Below are 17,039 nucleotides of genomic sequence, written 5' to 3' on the forward strand. Positions count from 1 at the left end.
TGTGGGGCTGAGGAAGGAAGACGCTGCGTCCAGGAGGGCGAGTCTTCTGTGGCCGCAGCCAGACTTGCTGTCCTGTGTTCATGAGAGACAGCTATCCGTCTCCACGATGGGCGCAGCCCCAGAGCTCCTGCAGCTACAGTCAGCCTGGAGGTTTCCCTTCTCTCTCTCTGATAAACAATCACGTTGCAAACACCTGGACCATGTCTGTACACAACGCAAGGGTCGGGTGGCAGATTCCTGGAAGGAGAACTGGCTGGTGGAAGGATATCTGCATTTATAACCTTCATGGCCCGCACCCTCCGCGTGCGGTGAGTGCCGGTAGCAGGTGCGCCAGGGACCCCGTAGGGGCACACCCTGCCTGCACGCCTGCGCCAGGTCCTGTGTGCTGGTGACTACCATCGGGAAGTCTTTCGGGTCATCGGTATTCTGTGTTTCTTAGCAGCTGTACGTTCTACGTGGTTGCTGCTTTCACGCTGATTCGTGGGGGCCCCATCGCTGTCCTGCGAGCGATGTTGCTGCTCCCACAGGCTGGCCCTGCCTCAGATCCGGCGCAGCGGCCGTTGCGTGCCCGCGTTTCGTTCCGTCCGTCACCTTCCCTTCCACGCCTGCTCTGCTTAGGATGCCCTCCCCAAAAAGACCACGTTAAACAGCAACACACGTTTCTATGGCTGCTGTGGCGTTGCGTTCGCTGTGTGGCGGAGTACTAAACCGTGTTTTTGAATAGATACCTCAATGACCGATGTCTTTCACTGAATAGTCTTCCCATGCCCATTAATTTAAATACCACTGTTTTTTAAGCAAAACAAAACAAAACCAGCCTCCAGTCCTGCCTGTGTTAATTACTCCTGCCGGATAATGTTCTGTTATGGGATTCCTGTTCCCTTCTTTCCTGTGTCCTTCGATGACAGTCCCCGATCTCTGCTCTAGTACACGCATCTCCGTGACGGTGCACATGCGGACGGGGGTGGGGGTGGGCAGGAGGACCACAGGGAAGGGAGGGGAGAAGAGGGGGGAGGGGGTGCTGGAGCCTCTGGCAGGGGGAGAGGGTGTGAGGAGCTGGCTTCTGAACAGGCTTCACGCCCGTGTGCGTCTGGGGCCAGCCTGAACACCTCAGCCTCTCTGGGATTGCCCCAGCCGCCCCCGCCTCCCACCAGACCCCTCCCCAGCCAGGTCCTCTCCTCCCCTAAGGCCATCTGTGGCTGGTTCCTGCCCCAGAGACAGACCCTTCATTTCTCCTGAGCCCCTGGAGGCCTCACAGCCTCTGCCACAACGTCCCTCCCACCCAGCCTCTGTCTTGGGTTCCTGTTAACCTTGACCATGAGCAAGCAGGACCACATTTTCTCCACAGCCCCTTCTCCTCTCACGTTCCACGAGCCTCTCTTTTGCTCGGCACTGGGGCAGATGGGGCAGGCCCTGTGTCATTTCCTTGCAATAAGAACCCTGGCCTGTGCACCTGGAATTCCTGTCACTGGGCCACAGGTCTGTCTGGTTTATATCTGACTTGATGGCTCACTGAACAGCACAGGCTGCGCCCCTGACCCTAGGTGCAAAGTGTGGACACTCAGCTGGGCCCTACCTCAGTGCTCCTGACATAGTCTGGTGGGGAGGAAAGGTGAGAATTTACAGATCCAGAAGGTCCAGAAGGTTCTCAGGTGATGGCAAGAGGGGTCCAGGGGTCATATGTGGAGAGCCACTGACTTGTCCTATTTCATTGAAACACTGCAGCCCATGCTTGGAGAAGGAAGCCCACTGCTATTCTGCTGGCTGGAGTGCGGCAGGACAGGCCAAGCCTGCTGGCTCTGCCCACAGATGGTCCAGTCCATGCGGGGTTCCTGGAGACCCTGTCACAGCATCCGGCCTGTGGCCCTGAGTCCCTTCAGTCACCTCAGCTGGGGTGAAAATGTCTCTTTGGGAGGCTCCGGCTGTGGGGGGCACACACCCCAAGCCCGCCTGACATCTCTGCAAGACAGCTGCCTGCCCTGCCGAGGTCCTGGCCGTGCAGAAGCAGCACCAGTTCCCGCTTTCTGAGCACAGCCCACAGCTCCTGGTGACAACACACACCCCACACACAGAGAAGGCTGTGTGGCGTCTGCAGGGCCTTGCGGAAGACCACCCTCAAACCCAGCTCCACCAAACAGCCCTTTCAGTTCCCAAATGAGTCAGGGCCCAGAGGAATGAGGCCAATGTGAGGGAGAACGTCAGTCCCTGCCTGGTGCCAGAGGACACGCCACTGCATGAGATACTCAGTGGCGGACGGGGCGGGAGGCACGGAGGTTCTTCTGAGAAGTACAAAGGGGACATCACCTTGTTGCTTCTGCATTATTCCATTTCGTTATTTCTGCAGAAACAGCGATATCTTCTACTGATAGAAGCGAAGGAATATCCATCCAGTAGCACTAGCCGCGCAGGGAAGGCTTTGTTCCTGGAGATAGCAGTACGCATTCTCCCCTAAAGGCGACTGGGGGTGGGCTACGATTTTGTAATTTTTTCAACATGAGCAGGCATGCTCATTACAGCAGTATCTCCCTGTCTTCTGACCACATACGATGACTAATTGCTCCCATTAAACCAAGTTTTGGGACATACGTCAGGTGGAGCAGAAAAATGGAGATAATGTTAAAAACTGCATCAAAATAAGTGGGACTTTCCCCAAGCATAAAAGAAGCATTTATAATCACAAATATGAAAAACATTAAATTCTTCTACCCCATCTTAATGAAATGAGAGAAAAATTCCCTTTCCTCAAGATTGGCAGTGGGTAAGAAACAGTCCTTTAGAAATGTTACATGAGATTCATTTGAAGGCTGTAGTTGGTGGGAACTGGGTATTAGCCTAAATGCAGAATGTTTTCAAAAGACATTACTTTCACGCAGAGAAAGGCTTCTTTTTATTATCAAGGGTACAACTGCTATTCGATACAACGAAAATGTAGAAGACTTTAAAAATCTAAAGTGTTCATATTTATTTCTATGAACTTGGTCACAGACCCACTTGCCTGGAAAGCCAGTTAAAACACAAATTTAAAATATTTATCTCTGAAAGGAAAAACCATTTCGCTGATAGGACACACTCAAATCAAACTCTGTTATGACTTTGGCTCTGGCAAGCTATTTCTGGGAACATTTTTCCCAGCAAATGCAAGCAGGAGCAGGAAATGTGTCTAAACATGGCAGTGATGGTCGACACACCACACAGACACTGCAAACCCTCTCTATTGTACTCACAACTGCCAAAATACCTTCACCAGAAGGATCCTGAGCTAAGGGAACACTTTAGTTCATTTACAATAGGTGAAAATAAAAAATTTTGTTGTGATTTATGAACTGCAAAACTCAGCATCGTTTTCTGAACATTTTAAAGTATTATGCATTCCCTGATGGCTTCATCACACAGGAATCCTGCTCACTGGCCTTCCTGAGGTTAAGAGAATCATGTTCTTCCCCATTTTAAGTACCAAGCTGCAAAAGTGCATGCTCTCCATCCATCGGCAGCACCCATGATCCCGCCTCACTCGGATGCTGGACTTCACAGTGCCCCACGCTAGTGGCGGGGACACGCTCACCTGTTCACTTCAGAGGCCAGCATTCACCCACAGAAGCAGGGATTGAAGGCACTCATCAGACTGAAAAGTCTGGCCCCATGAGGGTGACCAGTGTTTGCACAGGTGAGAGAATCACACTCCCACACCACATCCAGTGTCTCTGATTGACAAACATCTGTAAAACCACATTTATGTTTCCACAAATAATAACACTCGACTAGTAAAGAACATTATTAACACTTGATATGGGTCCTCGGAAGGAACCCTGTTAGTGGAACAGCAGGCCTGACGGGAGCCTCATCACCTGAACGGGCTTAAATGTAACATAGTTTCCGCTTTTTCATCGTAACGCCTCATGCACGGCTATGCGGTTCCTCTAGGCATTTCTCCGACAGTCAACCAAGCACAAACTCTGCCTGCCACGCCGCCTGGGACTCCCCTCGAAGCCAGTCTCAGCCAACCGTCCAGCCCATGGACCGCTCACCTAGGGCCCTCAATCCCTTACCTCGGAACAAAGCAGCTCTGTGAGGCTGGGAACGATCAGGTTTGATGCGGGTATCGGACAGATGGCCACTCTCCCCGTTTAGACAAGATGAGATGCTAACGGAGAAAAATGAGAGTGGTGCTTCGCTCTCCACCGAGGGAGGCTGCCCACCCCATTGGCCTCGGGCGGGAGCCGCGTGACATGGGCCAGGCACATGTGACCCACTTTTTGCCCAGCTCCCCTCATGCCCTTGGAGGGTGTACCCAGCACTCATGCGCTGTCATTTCAATACCCCCTTCCCCCAACAGGGGCAACTCAATAGCCCGGCGAGCCTGCAGGACACACGGCCGCAGCAGCTAAGCCCCTGGAATAGGAAGGGGTGGGTGGGGGCAGAAACCCCAGGGCCCAGCATTAATCCCAACACAGCTCCTAAGACACGAGCTTTTGCTGCTGCTGCCGCCGGTCTGCCATGGGCGGCGTAGGCACAAAGCAGGTCCCTACCCGGACAGCGGGGCTGACCTGGGCTTGGCTGGCGACGCTCTTGCAGGTCCTCATGAACTTTAGGATGAGGCTATTCCTCACCAGGAGGAGGTACCTGAAACAGCATAAACTGGAAATTCCCTCCTTTCCCTGTTTACTTCTTTGTTGTGACTGAGATGTTCTAGGTCTGCCCCACAAGCAAGACCCATGCAAAGCTGAGTGGACGAGCTGCAGCCTCAAATGTGGTCCTGATGCCAGCTGTGCCCCGGGCAGGTGGGGTGGAAAGGCCTAGCCCAGGATCCCACAGCCCAGGCACTCGGGGCCAAGAGAGGAGGTGCAGGATGCACACTGCTCCACCCATCAAACTGGGCACTTCTGCCACAGAACAGAGGAGAAAGTCACCCTCTGTTCTGTTACAGGCTTCTTACCTTGATCCCACGTTACACAAGACTCAGGGGCAGTAATGGGAAAAGCACACACAATGGGCAGAGGTGAAACGTGAATGCAAAGAGAAGCCACTGGGCTGTGAAGAGGGCCCGGTTTCATCGGGGACAGGCTGAGCTGGCTCCTGCTGGGGCCCAGGCAATGTGCTTGCAGCTTTCTGATGCCAGATAAGGCACAGAGACAGAGTGTGGAGTCCTGCATGTCTTACTGACCAAGCAAAGTCAGCCGATTGCTTATTAAAGACGCTAAAATAATGAGTATCGGAGATTCATACAGAAAAAAACAGAGTATGTGCACATGCAAAAGAAAAACCTGTCACTGATCATTACCCAGAAGGACCACAGTTGATATGTGTTATCTTGAGATCTGCCTATTCAGACTTTTGTCTAGTAGGCCTGTGTTTTTATATCTTTTTAGCAAAAATCGTAACCAACCATGTTTGTTTTTCTTGCTTACTATTATATATGAAATATTTTTCTATGTTAATATATTGAAGTCTGCATAAAAGGGAGCAGATTCCCCACAGTATTGCATTTTGTGCATTTTTATGCATTTATTCTGATGCATAAAAATCTGCAATGACTGACAATTCCAGGTATTTTGAATTGTTATAGTAACTAATAATGTAATGATTGTTGCTATGATTTAAATGTACGTGTCCCCCCCGCCCCAATTCCTATGTTGAAACTTAAGACCCAGTGCGATGGTATCAGGAGGTGATTAGGCCATGAGACTCTGCTCTCAGAAATGGATCAGTGCCTCATAAAAAGGCTCAAGAAAACTAGCAGGGTCCTTTTTACCCTCACATCCCATCCACCACGGGGACACGGCGTTCGTGGCCTCCAGGGGAAGCAGCGTTCAAGGTGCTGTCTCAGACAGGCCGACCCTTCTCAGGCGTGAAACCTGCTAGAGTCTTGATCCTGGATTGCCAGTCTCCATAACGGTGAGCCATATATTGATTCTGTTTATAAATTGCCCAGTGTTGGGTATCTTGTTCTAGCAGCAGAAACGGACTAAAACCGTGACCTTTGGGTGGATCCTGTTCTGTCTCTCTCTTATTTCCTTGTAGTCTGTACTTATAATTTTGGGGCCAAAGGAGGCACAAGCTGAAGTGGAGGGCGAGAAGCAGGCCCAGCTGGCGCCATCCAGTCCATTCCTCTCCACTGGACAGGCTCTGCCCTCGGTGCTGTCTGCAAGCACTGAGCTTGTGAACACGGAGTGGTCAGGGAAGAAGAGGAGGAGGATGCAGTGGCCACATTAAGACAACTCTCGCTCTGCATCTGGCACTGCTGCCTAATTTAATCTTGAGCAGCTCTCGGTGTGGGGTTCCTGTTATGGATGGGGAGAACAATGGCAGAATCACTCAAGGCATGCTCTGACCCTAAAGCTTGGGTGGTGGGGCTGGGACCCAGGCTGGCAAGGGCCCAGGCTGTTGCCCCAGGTGGCTGGGGGAGGACTGGACACTGAGCATTGAGTCTGGCTTGGGCGGGCCTGTGGTGGTCACAAACAGCCTGCTGGAAGGCAAAGCAGAACAGGCAGGCAGGGCCTGGTTGACAGTAGGGTGGAAGGTGGGTGGCTGCAAGCAGTGTCGAGGCCCAGGTGGGTGCTGTGGGTGAGTGGCCTTCCCACCTGCCGTGTGCGGTGGGAAGAAGGAAGCTGACCAGGCAGCAGCTGAGAGGGGGTGCTGGCAGAGGTGAGAAGGCAGGGAGGCAGCTGCACACCAAGCCACGGTGCTTGTGAAGGGAGGAGCTGAGGGTGTGACCAGGAAGGAGCAGCCCAGAGGCAGGAGGGGAACTGGGGCAGGGGCCTCCACAGGGCCCAGGATGGGCAGGAGGAGCCGCTGGCTCAATGCCAAGAGCCCAGTGAAGGCGAGGGGAGGTACAGAGCGGCCCTGCTTGGAGGGGTACTGCCAGCAGCCTCGGAGTGGAACACAGTCATCTGCACACAGGGCGAGCGCTGCACCTCCACAGGGGTCGCTGCCAAGGGCTGCTCCTCGCCACACTGTTTCCTCTACCAATCCTGCTCCCAGGGCCGCGCTCAGAGGAGGGGTCGCTGCCGGCCGGAGGGGCACGGCTGCATCACGTGTGTGCAACTGCCTGCGTAAGGAAGGGCTGTCCATCTCCCCCGCAGTCTGCATTGTGCCTGTTTTACTCTGCGCCGTCACACAGCCTCGCACCATCTTTGCTGCTGGCCATGACAGGCTCTTTCAGGTGGGCTTCGGTGTCCCTCCAGGGCGATGGGTTTTCTGCCTTGGGGCTGTCATGTGCTCAGGCTCATCTGTGCTTCCCCACCCAGAATCTGCCATTTCTCCATGGAACCCTTCTGTTTTTGAACCATTTCAGTAGAAAGAGGATAAAAGGCCATGTAAGTTGCAGCCCCAGCTGCGTGTTCAACACAGACGCAACATGGTGTGAAATGTCAACCAAGTCAGCTGCACAGTCCTAACTGCTGTTAGCGACGTCACTCCTGCCAACACGCAACTTTCGACGTAATAAAATTAGAGACCTAATGGTGATGCTGTGAAAATGTCACATTTAGTACATGTATGTGAATACAGCTGCTTCTCCATTTAAAGGAAGTTAAAGGTGTTGAAGGAAGAGGCCGCCTGCCCTGCTTCCTCAGCTGACGTGTCTCTCTGTGACCCGGGTGTGGAGACCAGGCCTGGGAGGTGAAGTGCCCTCACCTGGGGTCCAGCTGTGCTGCTCACGGTGCACGATCCCCAAAGGCCCACTCGGTGCTGGAACAGGCCCTGGAGAGGGAGGTGCCCAGCCAAGTGTGGAGCCCTCCCCGGGGCCAAGCGCCCACCCATCACACTGACGGCTGCGCCTAGTGGTTTCTCCAAGAGGGGAGATGTCGCATGTTAGGACTGGCCTCCCCTGAGCAGAGGCAGGGAGCCAGGGTGAGGCTGGCAGCCAGTGGAAGGCCAGCTGTTCAGGGTCCCAAGGGCCACTGTGGAGTTTCCTGGGCAACCTGGGAGTTTTCCTCCCCAGGGGTTCTGAAGCAGTAAATGGGGAAAGTGTGAAATGGATTCATCCCTGCTTCTGATGCATAGCCATGCAGGGGAACCCCCATATGATGCAGTTCTCTCTCAGAGAACCCTCTCTGGCCTTGCACCCTGACCCGCTGGCCACCTCTGCTGCACGGCCCCTCCCGGTCCGGCTGACCCGCTGGCCACCTCTGCTGCACGGCCCCTCCTGGCCCAGCTGCTCCTGGTCGGGGACCTGCTGATACCGCAGCACAGCGCTGGGCGTTCACAGAACTCACATCTCAAGGACGGCGACACCAACGAAGGAGCAGACAAGCAGCAGGAGCTGGTGGCAGTGGACAAGGCTGGAAAGGCTGGATTGGGGTTTTATGTGGCATCTGTATTAATCTGTTCTCACGCTGGTAATACAGACATACCCGAGACTGTAATTTATAAAGGAAAGAGGTTTCATGGATTCACAGTTCCACATGGCTGGGGAGGCCCCACAATCATGGTGGAAGACGCAGGAAGAGCAAAGGGATGTCTTACATGGTGGCTGGCAAGAAAGGGCACGTGGAGGAACTATGCTTTAGAAAACCATCCGATCTCATGAGACTTACTCACTACCACGAGAGCAGCACGGGAAAGACCCGCCCCCATGATTCACTTACCTCCCACTGAGTCCCTCCCATGACCTGTAGGAATTGTGGGAGCTACAATTCAAGATGAGATTTGGGTGGGGACACAGCCAGACCATATCAGCATCCGTCAGGAAGACCTCACTGAAGGGGGACCTGGGAACTGTGAAAGGAAAATAAAATCTCAGGAGCCCAAACCCACTATGACGAGGAGTTCAGTTTGGGAACAGAGTCATGCAAAGGTGGCCTTCCTTTTGGTCCTAAGCAGACAGCTGCAGATAGAAAGCTGCCAGTCTCCCCAGGGGCCTCCCTCACCAGCTGCCCAAAAGGAAATGCCCTCTGGGCCCCAGTCTGTACCCTAAGGCAGTGTCCTGCTGACTCTCACCCTGACAGTGTCAATAAACAGCTTATGTTCACAGGTACAGGACTAAGACAAGACCAGAAGCCATCCCTCCTCTGCCTAGCCCGAGACCCACACATGTCTTCCTCTGCTCCAGGTTTACTTCACCTTATGGGAAATGCAGATTCCTGGAGAGACCGTGCGTACATGACAGGTCCTCTACCGCCTCCCGCCAGCTTTTTCCCCTTCAAATACGGAAGTCCTAAAAGTCTCTTCGGAAAAAGCCCAGGCAACAGGTCCTACAGTAACTTCTGTCTCTCTTTCCCTGGCGAGTCCTCAACCTTGGCAAAATAAACCTCTGAGCGGATTAAGATCTGCCACAATCCCATTTTGGTTGACAGGTCAGAGACTGGAGGGAGGTGAGGGAGGTCCATGAGGCTCCCTGGGGCATGGCCTGCAAGGCAGGAGTGCAGGGTGGGTCTGAGGAGCGCAGTCAGTGGGAAGGGTGTGGGAATGGGGGAGGCCTGGCTTGGCTGTGGGGGGAGCCAACACCCCTGCCCTCTGCGAGCCTCTCCCACATGACACCTCCGTCAACGCTGGAGAGCAAGGCCCTGGGGGGCAGCCCTGTTTCCCCGTCCCCATCCAGGGCTCATAGGTCCAAGAGTGGCAGAGAAGCCAGCACCAGGGCTTGAGGCTTTCTGGTCACTGGTAGATGCTGGCTCCTGTCAACAAGAAGAGCTAAACTCTGCAAAATAATAATTGAAGAGATTTACTCTGAGCCAAATGTGAGTGACCATGGCTGAGGCACAGCCTCAGGAGAACCTAAGAACTTGTGCCCAGGGTGGCTTTGGGTGCAGCCTGGTTTTATATGGTTTAGGGAGATATAGTGAGGTGTGCACTGGTTTGAGGTCCAGAAGGGCAGGACAGCTCAAAGGTGGGGGGTTATAGGTGGTGTATTAGGCTGTTCTTGCATTGTCATAAAGGAATGCCTGAGGCTGGCTAATTTATAAAGAAAGGAGGTTCAGCTGGCTCAGGGTTCTGCAGGCTGTACAGGCGGCTCGGCATGGCATCTGCTCGGCTTCTGGAGAGGTGCCTCCCGTGAGGACTCAATTCTGATTTTTTTATCTTGCCTATCTTCCCATCTAAGGGGTCTGGGGAGTCATGCTCTACAAACCATAAATTCTCATCAGATGGGTTTTATTTAACCCTATATCGTGACTTACTTTCCAACCTGGCATAACATTATAAGACAAGGAATACAAAATAATTTACCCCAAAACATGTTTCTTTGCCATATCTTGAGATGGTCCTACAAAGCCATCCTTTGTAGGGGAAAATTTGCATCTGTAAAGAATCTCTATTAACATAGCTTGATCTTTTTCTTCCAGGCCCCCCCAGTCCTGAAGAAATTAACTGAGAGTCTAGCAGCTTTTAAAGGTCTGAATAGGAAGCATTTATCATCACTGTCTCTAAGGACAACCACTATGAGACTTCAGAAGAACCTTGGTCTCCACAACGCTTTATCTTCACCTGAGCATTTCCTTTCTATGATCCCAGGTCTTTAGACAAACTCAACCAACTGTCAACCAGAAAATGTTTACATTTACCGATAGCCTGGAAGCCCTCACTTTGAGTTGTCCCACCTTTCTGGACCAAACCAATGTATTTGTTAAATGTGTTTGATTGATGTCTCATGCCTCCCTAAAGTGAATAAAACCAGGCTGTACCCGACCGCCTCGGGTACATGTTCTCAGGACCTCCTGAGGGCTGTGTCACAGGCCATGTTCACGCAGATTTGGCTCAGAATAAATCTCTTCAAATATTTTACAGAGTTGGACTTTTTTCTTTGACATCAGGAAACTTGCAATCATGGTGGGAGGCAGAGGAGCAGGCACGTCACCTGGGCAGAGCAGCAGGGGAGGGGGTGCCACACACTTTTACACAACCAGGTCTCCTGTGAACTCAAGGGCAAGAGTTCGGTCATCACCAGGGGATGGCCCAGGCCGTCATGGGGAAGCTGCCCCCATAACCCAAACACCTCCCACCAGACCCACCTCCAACACTGGGGATCACATTTCCATGTGAGATGTGGGTAGGGCAAATATCCCAGCTCTATCAGATGAATTAAAAGATGTTCTGATGGGTACTTGGTTGAATGAGTTAAGTTACTATCTGAAGGCCTGGAATCAATAGGAAGGAGTGTCTGGGTTAAGAGAAGGGGCTGTGGAGACCAGGGTCCTTATTATGTGGATGAAATCTCATAGGTGTCTGCCCTTAGAGGCAATACATGGCAAATGTTTCCTATTCAGACCTTTACAAGGCACTAGACTCTCAGCCAGTCTCCTCAGGATTGGGAGGGTCTGGAAGGGGAAAGATCCAGTTATGTTAATACAGGTTCTTTACAGATGCAAACTTTCCCCTACAAAAGATGGCTTTGGAGGCCCGTTTCAAAATATGGCAAATAAACATATTTTGGGGTAAAATATTTCCATTTCCTACTTTATCTGTCAGACTGAAAAGCCACGTTATATTGGGTTAAATAAAACCCGTCTCATGAGACGTTATGGTTTGTAGGGTGTGACTCCCCAGGCTCCTCAGATAGGAATTTGGGCAAGAGAGGAAAAAGGTCAGAGTTTAGTCCTCTCTCCAAGCCGAGCATCTTCCCTGGCAGGAGGTTTTCTGTCTCCCTGGGTTCCACCTGCCTGTCACTTCTGCAGCATGTTCTGTGCCTGTGTGGGGTCCGGCCCTCAGGCCATCGGGCACTTGGATCCTGGGCAGAAGGCAGACAGACACGTGGGCCTGACCCCACACAGTGCATGGCCTGCAGCACAGACCTAGGGTGGCGGGGTACCGAGGCAGCCCTGGGTCTCGTTTAAATCCCAGAGAGAGTATTTATATCTCAGATGTAGGAGGCAACCAGCCTGGCTGGGTTCAGGCTTCAACTCTAAGGGGCTCTGTGTGTGGTTCCCACGTTGGTTGTTTGGGTCTTTGCAGGGCTATCCAGGCCTTCCCACGCATGCCCCCCTCTGTGCTGGTGGGGTCTGGGAACTGGGCAGCAGTCCACTCCATGGTGCGGTTCTCAAGGTCTGTGATGGGCTGTTTGAGGGCGGATGTGTGTCTGTTAAGCTGGGGGTGAATGTGGGAGACTGCCCAGCCCTCTCCGTGGGCTTCCCGAGCCTGCGTCTGCGCTGGCCTCCCTGTGCCTCCCACATCCCAGGATTCCTCTTTTCCCTCCTGCAGTCGGGAAGCTCCAGCTCTCTGCACTGGCTTCCCAGGTGCACTCCTCCGGGATCAGCTGTGGGAAAGCACAGAGAGAGAGAAGGCACTGGGGGATCACACCACTTGGGCATCGCTGCCAGACTTGGAGAGGAAGGCTCCCTCCCTCTGTGGTAGAGCCTAGGGGCCCCTGAGGACCCCCTTGGCCATTCCTGCCACCACTATTGTCGCCGTAAGGCTGCCTAGGGTCTAGATGTCAGAGAATAGGGAGGAGACTGAAACCCAGGGTACGCCCCCACTTCCCTGGGCATCGGGGTCCCCTTTCCTGCTCTTTGAACTGTTCCCAGAGGCTCCTCCTGAAGCTGTCTGTCAGCTTTCTGTCAGCTTCTGGGTTTCAGCCTGCCGTGAACTCAGGCAGGAGAGATTGTAGTTTCCATTTCCTCCAGCACTCCTGCTACTTACTTCTCAGACCACTGCATTCTGCGGGGCAGAGGCTCAGAGTGCTTGCTCAACCCACCCAGAGCCCACACCCAGCTTCATTTCAGTCTCATCAAAGAGCATCTTCTACTCACAGTGAACAATCCAAAAGGGAAATTAAGAAAACAATTCTATTTACAATAGCATCACAAAGAATAAAATACTTGAGATAGGCACACACAAGGGCACCACTCCTAACAGCCAAGCGGGTGAAGCCTTCCTGTCCATTGATGGCTGCAGTCTTTACATACAACGGGATATCAGTCAGCTTTCAAAAGGAAGGACATTCTCACACATGCCACAGTGTAGATGAACCCTGAAGACATTAGGCTAAAAGAAATAAGCCAGTTACAAACAGACAAATGCCATGTAATTCCACATGTAGCGGTCCCTAGAGCAGTCAGATTCCTAGAGACAGAGAGTAGGATGCTGGATGCCAGAGGCTGGGGAAGGGAGGGTTTAATGGGGACAGAGATTCAGTTCAAAAAGTTGAGAAAGTTCCAGAGATAATGGTGGTGATAGCTGCCCAGCATATCCCTGAACTGTATGCTAAAAAACAGTTAAGATGGAAAATTCTATGTTATGTACATTTTACCACAACTAAAAATAAAAACAAAAATAAATTTTAAAAAAGCATTTGTGGTAGCTGACACACATGCAGGGCATGAGGAGTTGTATTTGAGCCTGCAAGTCCAGGCTGGCCCTTGCATGGAACAAACCACACAGCCTCTCAGGGCCCAGGTTACTGAGCTGTGAAACGTGGAGGCCTCATCCCACCCCTTCCATCTCTCTCCCAGGCCCAACTTCAAAAGGATGCTGCTCTTTGTGTTTCTTTGCTTGTTTTTTTTTTTTTTTCCCCACTCTTACCTTTTGGAAATCTTTTCTCTTCCTAGCCTCGTGCACAGAGGCTGAGATGCAGATACCAGTTTATGACACGTCGGCACCACCGCTTCCTGGGAGCGGCTCCTGCCCCGTATCGTCGGCTCCTTTTTATTCTCACCGGCCCTTCTCACCACCACCCGCCACCACGCAGGAGCCCATTCCAAAATACCGAGTGCCTGACTCTTACTCACATACGCTCTTGCAAAGTATATGTGTATTTAATTTCCTTTGCATACGTCTGTACTCACACAGGCAGAATGGTTTAACACCACTCACGTTTCTTAGCTTTTTAACCCAGTGAGGCAGGAGAACAGGGCCTGCAGGGAGGAAACCTAAGGTCTTCCTAGGACTAAACCAAATGCAAACACTTCAGCCATGACAGCAACACCCTCTCCATTCACATGGGGTGTACACCAAGTAACCAACGGAAACCTGCAGAGGGTATTGAAACCCCAGAAAATCCTGTCACTGGGGCCCGTGAGCTGCTTGCTGGGGCTGCTCCCACCCTGTGGACTGCTCTCATTTTCAGTAAATCTCTGCTCTCACTGCTTCATTCTTTCTTTGCTTTGTTTGTGTGTTTTGTCCAATTATTTTTTCAAAACGCCAAGAACTTGTACACCCTCCATCAGTAACGCCAGCCCCGCCTTTAAGGGCCATTGGCACATCCAACCCACGGCATCTGGCTTCTGCCACAGTTAGGTTTTCACTCTTCTAGGCAGGGGCACTGAGGTCACCTTCGACCCCGACATCCACGGAGCACAACAAGGAGATGCTGTGTGCATCTGTCTCCATGACCCCGTGGAGATTTTGTCACCACAGAGATGCAGGACAGCACACCAGGTCACAGCAGGCTCTGGAGAAGACATGCCAGCCCACCCCCTCTGGCCAGTGGCACGTGCACTTTCCGCATCTGCTCCCAGTGCCTGGTGTGAGTCCACTGCCCGCTCCTGCTGGTCTCAGCTGTGGGAAGGGTACACGCCATGTCACTTTGCATCTCTCAGACAAGAAGTGAGTTTGCACATCTCTTCACCAGCCTTTTGTACTTCTTCTTCTGTAAACTGTCTTTCAGATCCTTCACCCATTTTTCTATAAAAGTTACTGTATTAGTTTCCTATTGCTGATGTTACAAATTACATCACAATTTATTATCTTCGATTTCCAGAAGTCAGAGGTCTGAATCAGATCTCACTAGACAAGTCAGGGTGTTTGCAGGGCTGTGTTCCTTCTGCACAAAAGTCAGGGTGTCTGGAGGGCTGTGTTCCTTCTGCACAAAAGTCAGGGTGTCTGGAGGGCTGTGTTCCTTCTGGACAAAAGTGAGGGTGCTTGCAGGGCTGTGTGCCTTCTGCACAAATGTCAGGGTGTCTGGAGGGCTGTGTTCCTTCTGAACAAAAGTCAGGGTGTCTGGAGGGCTGTGTGCCTTCTGAATAAAAGTCAGGGTGTCTGGAGGGCTGTGTTCCTTCTGGACAGAAGTCAGGGTGTCTGGAGGGCTGTGTTCCTTCTGAACAAAAGTCAGGGTGTCTGCAGGGCTGTGTTCCTTCTGGACAAAAGTCAGGGTGTCTGCAGGGCTGTGTTCTTTCTGAACGAAAGTCAGGGTGGCTGCAGCGCTGTGTGCCTTCTGAACAAAAATCAGCGTGGCTGCAGGGCCGTGTGCCTTCTGAACAAAAGTCAGGGTGGCTGCAGGGCTGTGTTCCTTCTGAACAAAAATCAGCGTGGCTGCAGGGCTGTGTGCCTTCTGAATGAAGGTCAGGGTGGCTGCAGGGCTGTGTTTCTTCTGAACAAAAATCAGCGTGGCTGCAGGGCTGTGTGCCTTCTGAACGAAAGTCAGGGTGGCTGCAGGGCTGTGTTCCTTCTGAATAAAAATCAGGGTGGCTGCAGGGCTGTGTTCCTTCTGAACAAAAATCAGGGTGGCTGCAGGGCTGTGTTCCTTCTGAAGGCTTTGGGGAAATATTCTCTTGTCTTTTCCAGGCCACATTCCTTGCCTTGACCTTTGAAGCCATCAGCTTTTGTAAAGCTTTATTTATATTTGACGCATAATAGTTGCACATATTTACAGGATACAGTATGAGGTTTCAATACATGTATACATTATATAATGATCAAACCAGGGAAATTAGCATATCGATCACTGTAAACATTTATGATTTTGTGATAACATTCAAAATCTTGTCTTCCAGCTATCTGGACAGACACATTATTATTAGCTATAGTCACCCTATTGTTAACAGAACACCAGAATTTACTCCTCCTGTCTAACTGTAACTTCGTAGCTATGGACCAGCCTCTCTTCTTCCTAGCCTCAGGGCTGGAGAGCTTTATTATCTATTTTCTGAAACAATCTGTGTAAGTTAGAAATCAAGTGTTCCTTAAAGTTAGGTATAATTCACCCATAAAAATGTGTCTGAGAACTTTTTTTGAATGGAAGTCTTTGATTGTTACTTAAATTTCTTTAGTATTGTTGGCTTATCCAAGTTCTCTATTTCTTCTCAAGTCTGTTTTGGCACTATTTTCCCAGGAAGTTATCAATTTCACCTACGTTTTCAAATGTGTTAGCATATGGTTTCCCACAGTACTCAACTTTTCTTCTTGGCTGTATCTATGGTTATTTCTTTATCTATCTATCTATCCATCCATATTTATTTTTATTTATTCACTCATTCACTCCTTCCTATATTCTGTTCCATCGACTGTCACCAGTATCATCCCTTCACTTTCTTTCTTTTTTTTTAGACAGAGTCTCACTCCATGGCCCAGGCTGGAGCGCCAGGGCACAATCTTGGCTCACTACAACCTCCTCCTCCCGGGTTCAAACAATTCTCCTGCCTCAGCCTCCCGAGTAGCTGGGATTACAGCACGCATCACCACACCCGGCTAATTTTTGTATTTTAGTAGAGACGGGGTTTCACCACATTGGCCAGGCTGGTCTCGAACTCCTGACCTCTTGATCCACCCACCTCGGCCTCCCAAAGTGCTGGGATTACAGGTGTGAGCCACCGCGCCCAGCCCTTCCACTTTCTTTAACCAGAGATCTAACTATTGACTCTAAAACACAAAACAGCTTTCAGGGCTGTGAATTTTCTGTTTTTCTGTGCTCTCTATTTCACTGATTTCTGCCTTATGGATCCTTGGGCTTTCTCCCTTGCTCTTTTTTCAGCCTCTTGAGTTAATTTTTCATGTTTCTTAACACGTGTTTATAGCTACAAATGTCCTTCTAAGCACTGCTTTAGCTATGTCATGCTAATTTGGACGTATACTGCTTCATAATCACTCAGCCCTAAAGTTCTTTTATTTCTTTTATGATTTTATTTCTAACAAGAGTTTTTTATGGCATATTATTTACATAAGCTATTCCTTTACTATTAATTTCCAGTATAATTGCCTTATGCTCTCCACATGCTGTGTTATAGACAGATTTCACCTGTACACATACATCCCTATGTTATAGACAGACTTCGCCTGTACACATCCTAGTACTGTACATGTTCTCTGTATGCTTAGAAAGTAACATGTAGAGTTCAAAATATACCTAACAGCTCAAACTTATTTATTATATTGCTTAAGATATTAATACTCCA

At 50.9% G+C, this 17,039-nt stretch overlaps 2 protein-coding genes across 45 annotated transcripts in view; both read right to left on the minus strand.

The window, feature by feature from the left end:
• The window catches only part of PCBP3 (poly(rC) binding protein 3), a 286,767-nt gene that overhangs the window by 71,937 nt on the left and 197,791 nt on the right, over window positions 1-17,039 (minus strand). For 40 of the 44 annotated variants that reach the window (XR_010121153.1, XR_010121152.1, XM_055279975.2 and 37 more), the window contains 2 exons: window positions 8,586-8,715; window positions 4,047-4,141 (listed from right to left, as the gene is read on the minus strand). The exons of 2 other annotated variants lie outside the window; for them this stretch is intronic. Coding sequence is in view for 39 of the 42 variants with exons in the window: in XM_055279975.2 (XP_055135950.1) it covers window positions 4,047-4,141; window positions 8,586-8,715 (225 nt within the window). In the remaining 3 variants the exon portion in view is untranslated. Of the gene's footprint in view, window positions 1-4,046; window positions 4,142-8,585; window positions 8,718-12,766; window positions 12,913-17,039 lie in introns of those variants that run through there. 2 more of the 44 variants (XM_055279981.2, XM_055280015.2) reach the window with 2 other exon arrangements.
• LOC134736813 (probable serine/threonine-protein kinase roco5) lies at window positions 5,201-8,579 on the minus strand. The gene is made up of 2 exons (XM_063640471.1): window positions 8,214-8,579; window positions 5,201-7,698 (listed from the first exon to the last, which is right to left on the minus strand). The coding sequence occupies exon 2, from the start codon at window positions 7,126-7,128 to the stop codon at window positions 6,331-6,333; it is 798 nt and encodes a 265-aa protein (XP_063496541.1). The 5' UTR covers window positions 7,129-7,698; window positions 8,214-8,579; the 3' UTR covers window positions 5,201-6,330.

This window comes from Symphalangus syndactylus, chromosome 5, assembly GCF_028878055.3.
Source record: "Symphalangus syndactylus isolate Jambi chromosome 5, NHGRI_mSymSyn1-v2.1_pri, whole genome shotgun sequence".
Taxonomy (NCBI): Eukaryota; Metazoa; Chordata; class Mammalia; order Primates; family Hylobatidae; genus Symphalangus; species Symphalangus syndactylus.